The sequence below is a fragment of the Coregonus lavaretus genome, assembly GCF_964263955.1.
Source record: "Coregonus lavaretus genome assembly, contig: HAP1_SCAFFOLD_4696, whole genome shotgun sequence".
In the NCBI taxonomy this organism is placed as follows: domain Eukaryota; kingdom Metazoa; phylum Chordata; class Actinopteri; order Salmoniformes; family Salmonidae; genus Coregonus; species Coregonus lavaretus.
Genome location: NW_028156587.1, coordinates 1 through 19,292, shown reverse-complemented (window position 1 = coordinate 19,292; position 19,292 = coordinate 1). Strand labels below are relative to the sequence as shown.

Below are 19,292 nucleotides of genomic sequence, written 5' to 3'. Positions count from 1 at the left end.
CCTGCTGTCCACCGGATCTGGGCCTGTCGAGTGATGTGAGAATACGTGCTTTTAACATCCTGTCTTGGATGGGCTCCAAATCAAAGTCATCACTTTGGCTGCATTTACACAGGCAGCCCAATTCTGATCTTTCTCCACTAATTGGGCTTTTGACCAATCAGATCAGCTCTTTTGCCAATAATTGGGCAGAAGATCAGAATTGGGCTGCATGTGTAAACGCAGCCTATGTGAATTATAGAACGTGGATCATCTAGGCTACATCTCAGACAGCAATATATACAACAACGTAATTTTTTAAAATAATTCACCAACTTACCAGCAAATGTTATATAGCTGGGTAGTTCCATGCACAAATGTTTATATTCTGTCATAAAAAGCACACGTTCATAACACTTAATAAAAAACATGTTTTTCCATCTCAAGAAGTCAAATTAAGACAAATGCCAATTTAAGTAACAGTAAAGGGCCAATTAAATTAACAGGGTTTATTCATATTAAAAATCAGATTCATTATACTTAATTTAATATAACAGGCTTTTAACAGGCTTCTTAAAATATCAAAGGGATGCAAAAAGGCCCTCTAGTTGTGGAACGACCCAGCTACTGTCATAGACATTCAGTATCATGTATTTCATTTATTTATCTATGTCTGTTCTATTTAATTCTATCAATACTGTAGTCATATACAGCATGTTACATACACTGAGGAGGCATGTGTGCTTGGTGACTTGGAGGGACACAGTGGATGTTGTTTAAGTCAGACATGAGAGGAAGAGGGGCCTCTACATGTTCTGCTCCTTTAAGGGAACAGTCCCGTGGTCGTGGCCAGCTGGGTGTACCATGGAAGCCCTCCGCTTCCCACTGGAGAAGCCCAGATAAAGAGAAGTCCTCATCCTCAGTCCACTGAGCCCTCTCTCTGTAGGGGTGTAACCTGAGGTTGTCAGGGTGGGGGTCTTTCATCAGGCGATCAGGGGTGTGGGGGGACACGTCTTGCTGATGTGGCCCAGGCAGGGAGGGGGCTCTGGGCAGGTGGTGGAGGCTGACCCAGAGGGTCCTCCACTGGGCTTCTCCAGGGGTCCTTGGGGTCGTCCACCTGGCCTACGTCATTGACGGTCACCTCAGGGGCAAACCAGCCCTCTTCCTTTGGCCCACAGCCCGATGGCCACACTAGGTCCAGGGTTGATGATGTCATAGACTCATCTGTCTCCACAGGAATGTTTCTGTGACAACAGGAATCTGACAAAAACAAAAAGAGAGGTTGTTATTCAGCTTAAGCCATTTAGAAAAAGTAAAGGAGGAAAATATGTATGTGATAGCTAGGAGTGAGTTTAGTTAAGTGTAATGTTAACTTTTCTGTATGTTAGGTGTGGTAGTGTTTCCTGTAGTGTAGTTGACAATGCCATACCTGTGAAAGAGTCCATTCTTCTCTCAGGATGAGGGATAGATTTCTTGTGAAATTGAAACAAACGCGGTATTACAGGAATAAAATATGAACTATGTGGATAGCAGCATAACATGACACTCCTGGCAACACTGTATTCACAAGTGAAACAAACTATTTTACGAGTGGAACAGATGGCAGTGATCTATAGCTATTGTTCCAGATCGATGTAAAGCCCTTACCACTTCACTATACGGAACTCAAAGCAGTCCTTTGGCGTTAAAGAGTCACTATAAAACATACGATTATAACCAGTTAGACCAATGCTCCTAGAAAGTGAACTTTGTCCTTCTGTCAAGCAACTATTGTAAACTTACCTGCATGGTCTGTGAATGAGTAGTCAAAAAACAAGTAATCTACTAAATTCTCCCAACTTCAAACAAGGAAAACAAGTTAAATCATACAGCACAGTGTGCCATTTACAGACACGTTTAACAGTTAAACCTGAGCCCTGCCCCACTCAACTTTACTCACCTATCTGTGTCAGAGCTGTGTATTCCTCCCTGGCTCCCTCTACATGCAAATCTGCTCTGAGGCGAACAGGGAACATTCCCACTATTTATTTATTGAGGAAGAAATCAGTGCATGCAAGGCAGAGAAGTCCCTTTGCACAATTTATGCAAATAATGTGGGTCATGCAGTTCACGTCTGCCAATCAGGTTGTTCTCCAAACAGAGCAGGAATTCTGCGACAAGTCATGATGAACCTTGTAGTTTGAACTGATAAATGACAGTACTTGTGGAATGAGACACAGTGAAAACATACCCACAGACATGAAGGCACTTGGTTCATGGAAAGTATACTGCCCATTAAAGTGAACACGCTTTTAACATCCACATGTGAGGATATAAAATAGCCTACACGGTTTCGTATAAATTAAAATCTTGTTTTACAAGTTGAGTTTGCTTTGTTTAGAAAAGTCCATGTAGGCTACCAAACACTATTCAAACATTGTTTATAACAACAAACATACAATAAAATACAAACATTCAATCAAACAATTATAGAAACGGGTACCAAGTAAAGAAAACAAGTTGTTCATATTCAAAAGTAGTCCAGTCACCTCCTCCTCTGTTCCCCCCTCCTTCCCCAATGACGTATATAAACCCTGGATTGCAGATACTATGTATTGGCCATTGAGAGGCATTGAAGCCACCGGTCGGCCATATTGGCACTCCCCAGTAGGAGCAGTCATCCATAGGAATTAATGGAATTCTACAGTATTTCAATTAAATGGTTCAAGGACAAAATTATATGTATTTAAATATTTTTGTTGTTGTAGCAGGGACAGTAACATTAGTACTCTCAGGAAAATAACCTCTCACTCAACGTCAACAAAACAAAGGAGATGATCGTGGACTTCAGGAAACAGCAGAGGGTGCACTCCCCTATCCACATCTACGGGACCGCAGTGGAGAAGGTGGAAAGCTTCAAGTTCCTTGGCGTACACATCACAGACAAACTGAAATGGTCCACCCACGCAGACAGTGTGGTGAAGAAGGCGCAACAGAGGCTCTTCAACCTCAGGAGGCTGAAGAAATGTGTCTTGGCACCTAAAACCCTCACAAACCTTTACAGATGCACAATTGAGAGCATCCTGTCGAGCTGTATCACCGCCTGGTACGGCAACTGCACCGCCCGCAACCGCAGGGCTCTCCAGAGGGTGGTGCGGTCTGCCGAACGCATTACCGGGGGCAAACTAACCGCCCTCCAGGACACCTACAGCACCCGATGTCACAGGAAGGCCAAAAAGATCATCAAGGACATTAACCACCCGAGTCACTGCCTGTTCACCCCGCTATCATCGAGAAGGCGAGGTCAGTACAAGTGCATCAAAGCTGGGACAGAGAGAATGAAAAACATCTTCTATCTCAAGGCCATCAGACTGTTAAATAGTCATCACTAGCACATTAGAGGCTGCTGCTGCCTATTGAAATCACTGGCCACTTTAAGAAATTGAACACTAGTCACTTTGATAATGTTTACATATCTTGCATTACTCATCTCATATGTATATACTGTGTTCTATAATATTCTACTGTATCTTAGTCCATGCCGCTCTGTCATTGCTTGTCCATATACAGTGACTTGCGAAAGTATTCACCCCCCTTGGCATTTTTCCTATTTTGTTGCCTTACAACCTGGAATTAAAATTGATTTTTGGGGGGGGGTTGTATCATTTGATTAACACAACATGCCGACCACTTTGAAGATGCTAAATATTTTTTATTGTGAAACAAACAACAAATAAGACAAAAAAACAGAAAACTTGAGCGTGTATAACTATTCACCACCCCAAAGTCAATACTTTGTAGAGCCACCTTTTGCAGCAATTACAGCTGCAAGTCTCTTGGGGTATGTCTCTATAAGCTTGGCACATCTAGCCACTGGGATTTCTGCCCATTCTTCAAGGCAAAACTGCTCCAGCTCCTTCAAGTTGGATGGGTTCCGCTGGTGTACAGCAATCTTTAAGTCATACCACAGATTCTCAATTGGATTGAGGTCTGGGCTTTGACTAGGCCATTCCAAGACATTTAAATGTTTCTTTAAGCAACAGCTTTTTTCTGGCCACTCTTCCATAAAGCCCAGCTCTGTGGAGTGTACGGCTTAAAGTGGTCCTATGGACAGATACTCCAATCTCCGCTGTGGAGCTTTGCAGCTTCTTCAGAGTTATCGTTGGTGTCTTTGTTGCCTCTCTGATTAATGCCCTCCTTGCCTGGTCCGTGAGTTTTGGTGGGCGGCCCTCTCTTGGCAGGTTTTTTGTGGTGCCATATTCTTTCCATTTTTAAAAAATGGATTTAATTGTGCTCTGTGGGATGTTGAAAGTTTCAGATATTTTTTTATAACCCAACCCTGATCTGTACTTCTCCACAACTTTGTCCCTGACCTGTTTGGAGAGCTCCTTGGTCTTCATGGTGCCGCTTGCTTGGTGATGCCCCTTGCTTAGTGGTGTTGCAGACTCTGGGGCCTTTCAGAACAGGTGTATATATACTGAGATCATGTGACAGATCATGCGACACTTAGATTACACACAGGTGGAGTTTATTTAACTAATTATATGACTTCTGAAGGTAATTGGTTGCACCAGATCTTATTTAGGGGTTTCATAGCAAAGGGGGTGAATACATATGCACGCACCACTTTTCCAGACTATTTTGTATATGTCCATTACATGAAATCCAAATCCAAATCAATTTAAATTACAGGTTGTAATGCAACAAAATAGGAAAAACGCCAAGGGGGATGAATACTTTTGCAAGGCACTGTATGTATATATTCTTAATTCCATTCCTTACTTAGATTTGTGTGTATTGGGTATATGTTGTGAAATTGTTAGATATTACTTCTTAGATATTACTGCACTGTTGGAGCTAGGAGCACAAGCATTTTGCTACACCCACAATAAGTTCTGCTAAACACGTGTATGTGAGAAATACAAATTGATTTGATTTGATTTGAACTAAGTACTTTAAGAAAAAAATGTTTATGTAGTTTTATGTTTAGCTCACATAATATCATTTAAAAGTATGCATTAAGGTGCCGGTAATAGAATTTCGTGATTCCGATTTTGTCTCGTCGCTGCAACTCCCCAACGGGCTCGGGAGAGGCGAAGATCGAGTCATGCGTCCTCCGAAACATCACCCGCCAAGCCGCGCTTCTTAACACCCGCTTTCTTAACCCGGAAGCCAGCTGCACCAATGTTTCGGAGGAAACACTGTTCAACTGATGACCAAGGTCAGCCTGCAGGCGCCTGGCCCGCCACAACGAATCGCTAGAGCGCGATGAGCCAAGTAAAGACCCCCCCGGCCAAACCCTCCCCTAACCCGGACGACAGCGCCTCCTGCCAGTCATCCAGGGTTTATACACATCATTGTCCTCTCCCCCTTTTCCCCCCTCCTCCTCCTCCTCCTCCTCCTCCTCCTCCTCCTCCTCCTCCTCATTCTCCTCCTCTCTACTGGATCTGTTTGAGGTTGGTGAGGACTACAGTGACGTGGTCTCTGGTCGGCTGTGTTTTATGGTCCACCACAGAGAACACCTTCATTGTGGTCTGGGTGAGGAAGGAGCCCAGCTCTCGGGCCTTGGCCTTGCAGGTGAGCGTGTGGAGCAGCTCCTGGCGGAAGCGCCGGCTCACCATGCAGTAGAGCAGGAAGTTGGTGGTGGAGTTGAGGTTCTGCAGCATGTTGGCCAGGTCACTAATCACGTTGATGGGAATGCGGTAGTCGTTCCGGTCGAACCAGTCATGGTTGTACTTGGTGCGCAGGATACAGTAGGTGACGAAGCGTGGCAGGCTGAGCACCACGAAGGTCACCGACACTGTGCCAAGCAGGAAGATGGTCCTCCGCACCATGCCCTTGGTGCTCCCCCCCCGCATGACCCGCCGCTCCTCCTTGGTGAACATCCTTCTGGCATGAGTCAGGTGGTGGCCGATCAGCGAGTTGAAGATGGTGACCAGGATGATGGGAATACCACCGGAGAGGAAAGTAGTAACCCACACCAGGACGGTAGAATAGATATGGCCCCTGTAGTGACACCAGGGCAGAGTCACATTCTTCCCCTCTATGGTGAAATTCTTCGGCATCACCACATTGATCCAGCCCATGGGCACGGAGGCCAGGTGGGAGACCAGGATGATAGACACACAGGTCAGCCTAGTAACCTTGGCCTGGGAGAAGTGCTGCTTGGCGGACGTGCTGCTGAGGACCAGGTAGCGTTCAATGGTAAACACCACCACGATCCAGGAGGAGCTGTACAGCGAGCCGTACTGCAGGAAGCCCATGATGCCGCAGGCCGGGTAGGAGTGCCAGAAGGGCTGCAGCTGCCAGAAGGTGAGCGTCAGGTCCAGCAGGATGACCCACACCAGGTAGAAGGTGTCCATGATGGCCAAGCAGCTCAGATAGATAATAGCCGTGTCAGACATTCCACACGTACGGAAGCAGATCATGTAGAATGTGAAGAGATTGGCTGAGGAAGAAGAAACAGAATGGCATCCCGTTTTGAGTTGTGACATTTCCTTTTCAATTTATCTCACAATAATTCCTGAAAAGTTCTGAACATCACACAGACACATATAGATTTAGGAAACAGCACAAACAATATAGAAGATTCACACACCTGGGATCCCCAAAATGCACAGCAAAGGGTAGTAGACCTTCTGAACAGTGATGAAGACACTGGCCCCCTCCATGTTTCCGTCCTCCTCCTCAGCACCAGGCAATAGCAGACATGGTAATGCCTGCAATAAACCCATTACGGTTAGCTGGATGGGAGGACATAATTGATAAAGAGATGAGCATGGTGTACTAAACAATATGTGGATAAGGACTGAGAAGGGTTACATAGATTGTTTCCCCCAAGAAAACACTTCGGGTTTTACTGGGCCTTTATGGATATATTATGATTGGGGTTGGTTATTTGTTGACGGGATGTTAAGGATAAATTTATATGAAAAAAGGAAGCACACAAACAGGTTTGTCAGACTGAAGTCTGATCACATTTGAAAAGATTCCATACATCTCAAGGCAAGGATTAACGAATGGACAGCATTTGATTCTCATCTGACAAGTCTCTACAGAATAGGAGAGTACATGATGACCCTTGTGTACCTATGACCTTGAAGGGCTTCTATAAGTGCCTAAATGACTCTATAGTAATGTATTGACACTGACCAGGAGACATATAGATGAGGGTGAATTTGTGCTGTTATCATATATCTGTGGTTCAAATGGATGTTTTCTTGGAACTGGGAAACATAAAAGGCAATTCCACCTGTGTCAATATAGCACTAACAACACTTTCCATTTTATACCCTGATGCCCATTTAGCAAAGTCAAATCATTGGATATAAAAAAGAAATGTTGCAGGACACTTGGAATGTCATAGACTTTAAGCACTAGTAAATCTATTGTAGCCTATACAATTATATATATATCGCATGATACTGCCAACTGCATGACTAAGTGCTAGAATTTACTTGTTGTATCGTCGTTAACATCCCTTTCAAAATGGATAAAACAAATGGAGAACTTTATGGTAAATATAACACTATTGAGAGTTGAGTTTCCAATATTTTATCAATACAATAAAAAACATTTCCAAACCCCCCCAAAACATACTTAACAATAAAGTGTTAGTACAGGTTACTTACACAGAGGGGCAGGCCTGCTGGTAGAGTAGAGATCCACAGTGTTGGCAGTCCAGTCCAGTTCAGACCAGTAGCATTAGGTGATGGTGAGGACCAAGTGAACCAGCTGCAGGTCATATAAAGCTTCCCTGCCCCCCTCCCCCCTCCCTCTCTCTCTCTCTCTTCTCTCTCTCTCTCTCTCTCTCTCTTCTCTCTCTCTCTCTCTCTCTCTTCTCTCTCTCTCTCTCTCTCTCTCTCTCTCTCTCTCTCTCTCTCTCTCTCTCTCTCTCTCTCTCTCTCTCTCTCTCTCTCTCTCTCTCTCTCTTTCTCTCTCTCTCCTTATACAGTGGGGAAAAAAAGTATTTAGTCAGCCACCAATTGTGCAAGTTCTCCCACTTAAAAAGATGAGAGAGGCCTGTAATTTTCATCATAGGTACACGTCAACTATGACAGACAAAATGAGGAAAAAAAATCCAGAAAATCACATTGTAGGATTTTTAATGAATTTATTTGCAAATTATGGTGGAAAATAAGTATTTGGTCACCTACAAACAAGCAAGATTTCTGGCTCTCACAGACCTGTAACTTCTTCTTTAAGAGGCTCCTCTGTCCTCCACTCGTTACCTGTATTAATGGCACCTGTTTGAACTTGTTATCAGTATAAAAGACACCTGTCCACAACCTCAAACAGTCACACTCCAAACTCCACTATGGCCAAGACCAAAGAGCTGTCAAAGGACACCAGAAACAAAATTGTAGACCTGCACCAGGCTGGGAAGACTGAATCTGCAATAGGTAAGCAGCTTGGTTTGAAGAAATCAACTGTGGGAGCAATTATTAGGAAATGGAAGACATACAAGACCACTGATAATCTCCCTCGATCTGGGGCTCCACGCAAGATCTCACCCCGTGGGGTCAAAATGATCACAAGAACGGTGAGCAAAAATCCCAGAACCACACAGGGGGACCTAGTGAATGACCTGCAGAGAGCTGGGACCAAAGTAACAAAGCCTACCATCAGTAACACACTACGCCGCCAGGGACTCAAATCCTGCAGTGCCAGACGTGTCCCCCTGCTTAAGCCAGTACATGTCCAGGCCCGTCTGAAGTTTGCTAGAGTGCATTTGGATGATCCAGAAGAGGATTGGGAGAATGTCATATGGTCAGATGAAACCAAAATAGAACTTTTTGGTAAAAACTCAACTCGTCGTGTTTGGAGGACAAAGGATGCTGAGTTGCATCCAAAGAACACCATACCTACTGTGAAGCATGAGGGTGGAAACATCATGCTTTGGGGCTATTTTTCTGCAAAGGGACCAGGACGACTGATCCGTGTAAAGGAAAGAATGAATGGGGCCATGTATCGTGAGATTTTCAGTGAAAACCTCCTTCCATCAGCAAGGGCATTGAAGATTAAACGTGGCTGGGTCTTTCAGCATGACAATGATCCCAAACACACCGCCCGGGCAACGAAGGAGTGGCTTCGTAAGAAGCATTTCAAGGTCCTGGAGTGGCCTAGCCAGTCTCCAGATCTCAACCCCATAGAAAATCTTTGGAGGGAGTTGAAAGTCTGTGTTGCCCAGCGACAGCCCCAAAACATCACTGCTCTAGAGGAGATCTGCATGGAGGAATGGGCCAAAATACCAGCAACAGTGTGTGAAAACCTTGTGAAGACTTACAGAAAACGTTTGACCTGTGTCATTGCCAACAAAGGGTATCTAACAAAGTATTGAGAAACTTTTGTTATTGACCAAATACTTATTTTCCACCATAATTTGCAAATAAATTCATTAAAAATCCTACAATGTGATTTTCTGGATTTTATTTTCTCATTTTGTCTGTCATAGTTGACGTGTACCTATGATGAAAATTACAGGCCTCTCTCATCTTTTTAAGTGGGAGAACTTGCACAATTGGTGGCTGACAATACTTTTTTCCCCCACTGTATATCTTTCTCTCTCTCTCTCTCTCTCTCTCTCTCTCTCTCTCTCTCTCTCTCTCTCTCTCTCTCTCTCTCTCTCTCTCTCTCTCTCTCTCTCTCTCTCTCTCTCTCTCTCTCTCTTTCTCTCTCTCTCCTTATATCTCTCTCCCTCTCTCTCTGGGCAGATCTACAAACAGGAAGGAGGCCTCATCTACAGGTATCACGTCACCTGAAGCACAGGTGGACAGACAGAGCTGCACAGGGTAGGACATACCTCTGTAGGGTTTATATTGATCTGTGAGAAAATCAAAATGGCATCATGTGCGCTTGAATAAGATCCTTATAATGTCCTTATAACAAATGAAATATTGATTGAGATATTGTTATTGTGATGTATCCAAGGAGATGTATTACAAGTCACCATGATTCATCAATGAAGTCACCAATTGTGGCAGCTGCTGGTGGATAAATGAAGATATTTTACTTAGGCTGTTTACCATCGAAAAAAACAGTCTGTTCTACTTAACTGGGTGTGTCTGAGTGTCTCCCATAGACACCAATGCAATAGCAGCTGGGTCCGGTCTACTTAGTTCATTGACTTTAATTGAACTCCCCCCAAAATGTTATAAACAGTGAGTGAGTGTCTCCCTTCCTCTTATGTATCTGAGCTCAGTACACCCCGACAGTGACACACCTGTCACGGAAAAGACTCCCTCTTGTGGTCTTCACAGAACATAACACACTGTCAGACTGGTCTAGTTCACGATTACTGTAGAACTCGGCCAGAAAAAAAGTGAATAATGTTCCACATTTGCCTACTAACATAATGCTTTTTTCTATTACAGAGCTTGTGCAGTGACTCTCGCCTGATAACAAACAAATGTCCTGCAGCTTATCAGCCAACACATGATTCATCCCATAAACATTGATTCAGAAATCAAATAACGGAGAACAAACAACAGTACTGCTACTGCTGCTGGTAGTGCTTACAGGACTAAACACTGAGCTAGAAAGCTGTGAGTTTGACTCTGCGTGAGCCTGTCATAGCTGAGCTGTCCCTATGCAACCTTTACCAATAGAGTTGATGAGCTACATGATGAGGTGTGAGGTGTGTCACTACTGATTGCCTGAGCTGCAGGCTATGTGTGTATGTGGGTCTGGCCATAGTGTTCCCTTGTATCTACCTGGCACTGGTGCCTCAACCCGCTGCAGGCCTGCCCTGAGTTCATGTACCAGTCATTTAGCACCTCCTCAGGTGAACAGCTGGCCGCTGGCCCTCTCCTTATCATACAGCTATGGGGCTGGAGAGACCTGCGGGCCACTGGACCCGGGTGAGACAAAAAGAGAGCGAGAGATAGAGAGAAGCCCTGTTTATACCTGGTTCTAACATGTGTCCTTTGTCCTGATCTTGGTCCACATTCTGATTGTGCCCACATTATTAGACAGGTGTAGAAGATTAAAATACGCATTGCGATCTGATTGTGAACAGATCTTATAAGTGTAAACAGACAAGATCAGGTCAAGATCACAACAAGATCAGGACGAAGGACGCATGTTAACGGCAGGTATAAACAGGGCTAGAGAGAGTCTTCTTCAAAACTCTTGTTTCACCCTGTAGCAACGTCTGGTGGTCATGAAGGCATAGATGGACACACACAACAGATAAAAAACGTATAGAAGCAGCAATAACATAATATATAAAATAAGTGTCTTGGAAAGAGTGTAAAATGTTTATTGTTCTTTTTGAATTTCAAATGCCAAGTCACTGAATTAACAAAACAGAAATGTAAAAAAATGGAAAATTGAAGAAATAAACTAGGAAAGTTACTGACACTTTTAAAACCATTAAGCTGTAAAACTGAAAAACAACGAGGGGGTTCAATCTTAAACAGATCCTGATGATCACTTAAACCGTCATAAGATAAGAACAAATACTACATTTAGACTAAACAAGGTCAAGCTTTACAGCTGGATGCTTCACCAGTGTCTTTGCAACATTCCCTTTGAAGATACAGTACAACCCATTCCTCAAAGCTTTAAGGTTAAATAAAACATACTCTGAAACAGAAGACACAAATACTTAAAATATCCATGTCAGTTTAAACATAAAAAGGTAAAGTAATCCAAAGGAAGTGGTCCAGAAATGAGCTGAGAAAGGATCCTACTGGTGGTGCTGTGCCTCATACAGACAGACCTAGGGTGGGACATGAGTATTGAGGATGGGGACATGTCACTGTTCACAGAGGGAGGAAGAGACGTTACCCACTAGGACTTCCCAGTACATGGCTACGCATCATGGAGTAAACAAGGACCATGAAATGGAACCATTAAATGTAGACATACATCTTTCTCTTCTTAAATAAACTGCATATCCTTCCAGTATACACTAACTAATAACTGGAAAGACAGATTTTTTCCCATTCTTAATTTTTCTTAAAATCTGGTAAGCGAGAAGAGATATGTTCAAAAGTATAATTCTTACACGTTTGGCTGTAATTACAAAATGTAACATACATTATTTGTAAAATAACTTTGTTACAGCATTAGCCTAACATCTATTATTATGAGGAGGACAAAGCTATCTTACACAAAATAAAAGTAAAATAATATCAAACTTACTTCATGGGAAGCAGTGCTAAAAAAAAGTCAATGGAGTACTTTGTCATGCTTGCCTGAAGTCGGTAAAACAGATGACTTTGCAAAGAAAGGAATGTCCCGTAGAATCTGGATTGGAAGAGAATCTGGATTGGAAGAGAATCTGGATTGGAATAGACCAGATATCTTGAGATATTGGTCTCATGGTGCACTTTTGAAATGGTCATAATTTCTTTACCACCATCATCATCATCATCATCATCATCATTGCTATGCTGGAGAAAATATGTCAAACAAACAAACCAACAAAATAAAACCCAAAAGTTAAGCAAACGAGCTGTTCATATTTACATTGAATACAGGCATTTCATTGCATCATCACAAACCCACCCACACCCAAATCTCCCTCCCTCCCTCTGGTATCCAGTCTGTTGAGTCTCAGGGTCAGCCACGGAGAGTGAGGAGAGTTGAGAAAAGATGCTCTGTTGAGTTGAGGAAGATGTACAGGTCCCTGGTCCCTGGTGGGGCTCCAGAGAGCTACGATTCAGTCCAGTCCTGTTCGCAGCCCAGAGGCCAGCGTTTAGAGGTTGTCCCCTGGCTGGTACTGTGGCTCCGTGGCCGTGAAGTAGTCCTCCAAGAAGGCCTGCAGGTATTCGAAGGTGGGCCTCTCCTCGGCATCCTTCTTCCAGCACTGCACCATGAGCTCGTGGAGGGAGATGGGGCAGTCCTGGGGACAGGGCATCCTGTACCCTCGCTCCACCTGCTCCAGCACCTCCCGGTTGTTCATCCCTACACACACACGCGCCGGACAAACACAGACACAGACACACACACACACAGACATACAGACACACAGACACACAGACACACACACACACACACACACACACACACACACACACACACACACACACACACACACACACACACAGGAAAAGAGATAGAGATACGGTTAGTAACTACAGCAGAGGCTTTTAAAGTAACCGATAAGACAGTTCAATGAAAGACATCTGTTTTGACCTCTACTGAATGATCTTAATGACATAGACATTTAAACCTCAGTAATGCTGATCTTAAGGCAACATCTGGACCTGGGGAAAGCATTTATGTAACACAGGGGTTAAAAGTTTTACAACCAGGGGATGTTTGAATGGCTTACTATCTGTTTTTCACTAGCTAAGAGATAGCCTCGGCATCAACAAGAAGAGTCCGGAGAAAGGGCCTCAAAGCTGCTAAGACATCTGTTAGGATGATGCTATTATCCCCTTAGCCCCAGCTTGGCCTCCATAGCGTGCAAGTCCCCCCCCCCCCCCCTCTCTCTCTCTCCCTCCCTCCCTCCCTCCCTCCCTCCCTTTCGCACACCACCCTGGCTCAGCGAAGCGTGGCCCAACTGGACAAACATGTGTTCCCCCTCCCTCCCTCCCTCAGTGAGGCTGCTCTCAGTCAACTCCCTACCCCTGACCAGTCCTCTCACATGTGCTAGCAGTGGCCCAAAGGCAGACCCTGGATTAACGGTTATAAATCTCAGATTCTGGCAGGAAAACAAAATTACTCAGCCGTGGTTAAACCTCTTATTTTCTTTAACGTAAACAGTAGGAGTTGCCTGCAAATTGTTATAAAATCTCTTGTTGTGCTTTATAATGTCACCATAGTCTTCTACCTATTCGTAATACAAGTGAGGCTTATCCTTAATAGTAACTTAATAAAAACAAACATAACACACATCCTCTTGAGCTCTGTCAGGATGTGGACATTACATCACATGGGTTGCGTCCAAAAATGGCACCCTTTACCCTATATAGAGCGCTACTTTTGACCAGAGCCCTATGGGTGCCATTGGGGACACAACCATTGACAGTCTGGTCATTTGTCCCTTGATCCTCCTCACCTGGGTAGGGTACCCGTCCCTTAGTGACCAGCTCAGTGAGAAGGATGCCGAACGACCACACGTCGGACTTGATGGTGAACTTCCCATACAGCGCAGCCTCCGGGGCTGTCCACTTAATAGGGAACTTAGCACCTGGGAGAGAACAGAGCGGGATATAAGTGAATGACAGAATGTAACTTAACTACATATGGCTACCGGTATTCTTTCTCTCTATAGATGGGAGTGTCTCTCAGTATCTCTGTTCTAGTCTGTAGTACATTGGAATAGACAGACAGTGATCTGAAATGGGAGCCATTAACATCCTGTCAGTTTGTGATGATGTACACAGTATGGCTTGTGTTGGAAGAACTATCTTCATGAACCAAGGCAATCATTAGTGTGTATATGTGTGTGTGTGTGTGTGTGTGTGTGTGACCTCACCTTGCCGTGCTGTGTACTCGTTGTCCTCAATCAGCCTGGCCAATCCGAAGTCGGCGATCTTACACACTAGGTTGTCCCCGACCAGGATGTTAGCTGAGCGCAGGTCTCTGTGAATGTAGTTCATCCTCTCGATGTACGCCATGCCTGCTGCCACCTGGAACACACATACACATACACACACACACACAGTGAGCACAGTAAAATAACTGAGTTAAACGTACAGTACCAGTCAAAAGTTTGGACATGCCTACTCATTCAAAGGTTTTTCTTTATTTTTACTATTTTCTACATTGTAGAATAATAGTGAAGACATCAAAACTATGAAATAACACATATGGAATCATGTAGTAACCCATAAAGTGTTAAACAAATCAAAATATATTTTATATTTGAGATTCTTCAAAGTAGCCACCCTTTTCCTTGATGACAGCTTTGCACACTCTTGGCATTCTCTCAACCAGCTTCATGAGGTAGTCACCTGGAATGCATTTCAATTAACAGGTGTGCCTTCTTAAAAGTTAATTTGTGGAATTTCTTTCCTTCTTAATGCGTTTGAGCCAATCAGTAGTGTTGTGACAAGGTAGGGGTGGTATACAGAAGATAGCCCTATTTGGTAAAAGACCAAGTCCATATTATGGCAAGAACAGCTCAAATAAGTAAAGAGAAACGACAGTCCATCATTACTTTAAGACATGAAAGTCAGTAAATCCTGAACATTTCAAGAACTTTGAAAGTTTCTTCAAGTGCAGTCGCAAAAACCATCAAGCGCTATGATGAAACTGGCTCTCATGAGGACCGCCACAGGAAAGGAAGATCCAGAGTTACCTCTGCTGCAGAGGATAAGTTCATTAGAGTTAACTGCACCTCAGATTGCAGCCCAAATAAATACTTCACAGAGTTCAAGTAACAGACACATCTCAACATCAACTGTTCAGAGGTGACTGCGTGAATCAGGCCTTCATGGTCGAATTGCTGCAAAGAAACCACTACTAAAGGACACCAATAATAAGAAGAGACTTGCTTGGGCCAACAAACACGAGCAATGGACATTAGTCTGGTGGAGATCTGTACTTTGGTCTGATGAGTCCAAATTTGAGATCTTTGGTTCCAACCGCCGTGTCTTTGTGAGACGCAGAGTAGGTGAACGGATGATCTCTGCATGTGTGGTTCCCACCGTGAAGCATGGAGGAGGAGGTGTGATGGTGCTTTGCTGGTGACACTGTCTGTGATTTATTTAGAATTCAAGGCACAATTAACCAGCATGAATACCACAGCAGTCTGCAGCGATACACCATCCCATCTGGTTTGCATTTAGTGGGACTATCATTTGTTTTTCAACAGGACAATGACCCAACACACCTCCAGGCTGTGTAAGGGCTATTTGACCAAGAAGGAGAGTGATGGAGTGTTGCATCAGATTACCTGTCCTCCACAATCACCCGACCTCAACCCAATTGAGATGGTTTGGGATGAGTTGGACTGCAAAGTAAAGGAAAAGAAGCCAACAAGTGCTCAGCATATGTGGGAAAAGCATTCCTCATGAAGCTGGTTGAGAGAATGCCAAGAGTTTGCAAAGCTGTAATCAAGGCAAACGTTGGCTACTTAGAAGAATCTCACATTTTGATTTGTTTAACACTTTTTTGGTTACTACATGACTCCCGATGTGTTATTTCATAGTTTTGATGTCTTCACTATTATTCTACAATGTAGTAAATAGTAAAAATAAAGAAAAACCCTTGAATGAGTAGGTGTGTCCAAACTTTTGACTGGTACTGTAGTTCCAGAGAGAATACAACACACGATGACACACCACTGTCCTGAAGTTTCAGTGCTGCTGAGTCGTCTTGTTTGTGAAGTCACACAGAGTTCCGTTGTATAAACACAGAACTGAGTGAGTGACATCTTTATCGGGCCTTACCTGGGCTGCCATGTCAACCAGATTGGGCAGCTTCAGTCCTCGTCCCTCCCCATCCTTCAGGAAATCCAGGAGGCTTCCTAAACAACAGGAGATATCTGTTGTCAGAACATGCATTTGAAATAGCATATCTTTATTGAAACAGTCTTCTGAACATCAGTTAACAGTGGGATGTGGGATTCCTTCCCAGCATGCCGAAGAAACAATGATCACATCAAAGTTTTCATCCCATCTTCTTCTATACTTAATTCACGGATCTGAAGCTCTTTGTTGTGGTGCTCCTAAACGTCAGCTTGTTGGCCGACTGTGCCATAGTTAAATATAGGCTCTAATTATTGTCGCACTGAAGAAAGGCTCTAATTATTGTCGCACTGAAGAAACACACTATTCCAGAGTAAGAACAACTACAGGGCCTGCAACAAGGCAGATGGTTACATAGTCTATCTAACTAGGCCTACAGTGTGTCACTGAAGGTGCTGGTTCACCACAGTGTCAATGTTTAATTATTACTTTAAAAAATATAGAGTTATAGGGTCCGTTTTCTCCATAGCATCGTTGCAGAGTACGTGGACAAAGGTATTGTATTGTGTGTGTTTTTGTGTGTTACAACATGAACTGTGTGTGGGTGTGGGTGTTTGTCTGTCTCTATGTGTGCATGCGTCCATTCATGGGTGTGTGAGTGACAATACCTTTGCCCATGTACTCAGTGACGATGTAGATGGGTTCCTCAGACACCACAGCGTAGAGCTGCACCAGCTTGTCATGGCGGAGCTTCTTCATGATCTGGGCTTCCTCCAGGAAGGACTCAGGAGACATGGTGCCTGGCTTCAGCGTCTTCACTGCCACCTTAGTGGTGCCGTTCCACGTTCCTGTTACCCACCAATAACAAAGTATTAGTACAGCCATCACATCTCACAACTTTTGGGGCCGGTTTCCTAGACACAGTTTAAGCCTAGTCTTGGACTTAAAGGTTATTTCAGTGGAGATCCTCCATTGAGCATGCTTTGTAGTCCAGGACTACGCTCAATCTGGATCTGGAAAACCGTTCATTGATGTATACAGTACATCATGTCACAAAGAAAGACTTGAGCCCATTTAGTTGTGAATTCAATAAGTAATACTGTGTACAATATAGTATGTGCATATCTAACAACTAAATAAACTGACAAGTCTTGCTTTGAAATACCAACAAAACAGCACACAACCCAGAAATGGACATTGACGTCTGCTTGCCTTTAATTGACATGCACAAAGGTTGTCCTGAGGGACAAATCAATGTGTATGACATTTATAGTGACCCTTCATTTCAAATGGCTTTCAAAAGCCATGAGAGAGATCTGGCGAGGTTTTAAACCCCACAATATACCAACACGGGAAAGGATAATCCATTGTAGGATGATTAACAAAAGCAACAGCCCTATAAGTAAGGCCCTCTCTCATGTTGTGCCAGTTACTGTACTGTAGCACAGTGTTAGCATGCCACTGTTCTCTACAGGCCTTTGTGTCAGTAAGCACACTGTAAAACATTGAAATCAGGGTATATTCTTCATACGAGGTCATTTAGCTTGTTCTGTGGCTGCGTCCCAAATGGCACCCTATTCTGCACTACTTTTGACCAGGGCCCAAAAGTAGGGCACTATATAAGGAATAGGATGCCATTTGGGATGCGACCTGTCACAGTAAATAAAGGCAAGACAGACCTCGAGTCAGTGTGTGACATTTGGGCTCCACATGCATTTCTACTGCGGTGGGTTTGGGGATTTTAATTTAAGAATTTTTATAAATCCTGGAGCGCAGTGTTGATAAGTGACACAGCTGTGAGTGCTGGGCCTTGTCAGTTTTTTTGGGGCCTGGTACTGTGCAGTGACTGTGCTGAGGTCCCCCGCTGGGTTCTGAGGTAATGGGATCCCAGGGGACTGGGTGTCACTGGCAGCAGGGTGTGGGGCTAGCCCCAACCAAAACCCCAAACCCCTAAACAGCATGTCCAAACATTACAACAGGACACAGCCCTGATCTAAAACTTTGGACTCAAAAGTAGTCAATGAACCAAGTTCTACACAAGATACATTAAAATAATAGTAGGATTGTATGTTTAAAAAGTTACTTTTAGACTATTGATTTAAGCCTTTAAGCCCTCAAATGAAGCATGACAAAATAATATTTACTAAAATGTAGGGTATCCTGGAAAAAGAACGATAACTTACATTTTCATTAACAATTACAATACAAAACTGAACCACCTGCACAAAAGTTTCATTTTGTGTTATACAGACTGAAAATGTCCTCAGGTGATTCAATATTTAGAAAATAAATAAATATAAGTTATCAAATGTTCCTCCTGGACACCCCTCACTAGAAATGAAAAGAAAATGATGGAACTACTTTGTCCTTACCACACCACACCTCAGCAAAACATCCCGCCCCCAGCTTTACTTCCAACTCAAGTGAGTCTCTGGCGATTTCCCAGGAATCGTGAGTCAGGCCCATAGTATCAGGGGTGTAGTTCACACACACACCCGTTAAATTAAAGCACAAACCATCCGCACTCTCTACAGGGGAAGGAACAGGGAAGGCAAGGCACACAGGGTTAACTACTAGGGAGAGGAACATGCAAAGAGGCAGATGGAAGGAAGCCATATTGAACTGAGAGAGCAGAGTTTTGTAGACTGACAGTTTGTTGAATTCATTGTTCGTGTTTTACATGGATCACGGACTAAAAGTGTCCCTCAGGAGAAACCAGGTAATGATGATCTCATTTAACAGTAAAGACGTTTTTGACATCCCACTTTTCTCAGAGAGAGGTTGTGAGTAGACTGTCTGAATCTGTTCTCTGTCTGATGTCTCTGCTTACTCAGTCAGTGTGGCCTCCTTTCATGTAGCCTGTGGCCAGACGTTTACGGAGGCGAGTCTGCCCGTACCCATCCAGACCTCCCCAAACTGCCCATTCCCCAGACGCTTGATGAGCTGCAGTGACTCCCGCGGGATCTCCCA

General features: G+C 43.8%; 2 protein-coding genes and 1 long non-coding RNA gene across 3 annotated transcripts; all 3 read right to left on the bottom strand.

Moving 5' to 3' along the window:
• Positions 1 to 453: 453 nt before the first annotated feature.
• LOC311126180 lies at positions 454 to 1,993 on the bottom strand. Its single transcript, XR_014612964.1, has 3 exons — positions 1,916 to 1,993; positions 1,406 to 1,448; positions 454 to 1,236 (listed from the first exon to the last, which is right to left on the bottom strand). It is a non-coding gene; the product is annotated as an uncharacterized lncRNA (long non-coding RNA).
• A 3,400-nt stretch (positions 1,994 to 5,393) lies between these two features.
• Positions 5,394 to 6,689, bottom strand: LOC311126179 (putative G-protein coupled receptor 139; the record flags this gene model as incomplete). Its single annotated transcript, XM_084200199.1, has 2 exons — positions 5,394 to 6,403; positions 6,554 to 6,689. The coding sequence occupies 2 exons, from the start codon at positions 6,687 to 6,689 to the stop codon at positions 5,394 to 5,396; spliced, it is 1,146 nt and encodes a 381-aa protein (XP_084056325.1).
• Positions 6,690 to 11,191: 4,502 nt separating this feature from the next.
• Positions 11,192 to 19,289, bottom strand: LOC311126178 (tyrosine-protein kinase Fyn-like; the record flags this gene model as incomplete). Its single annotated transcript, XM_084200198.1, has 7 exons — positions 11,192 to 12,867; positions 13,967 to 14,098; positions 14,387 to 14,540; positions 16,305 to 16,381; positions 16,991 to 17,170; positions 18,695 to 18,850; positions 19,220 to 19,289. Coding segments are annotated over 7 exons (978 nt in total), but the record flags the coding sequence as incomplete, so codon positions are not given.
• Positions 19,290 to 19,292: the final 3 nt, after the last annotated feature.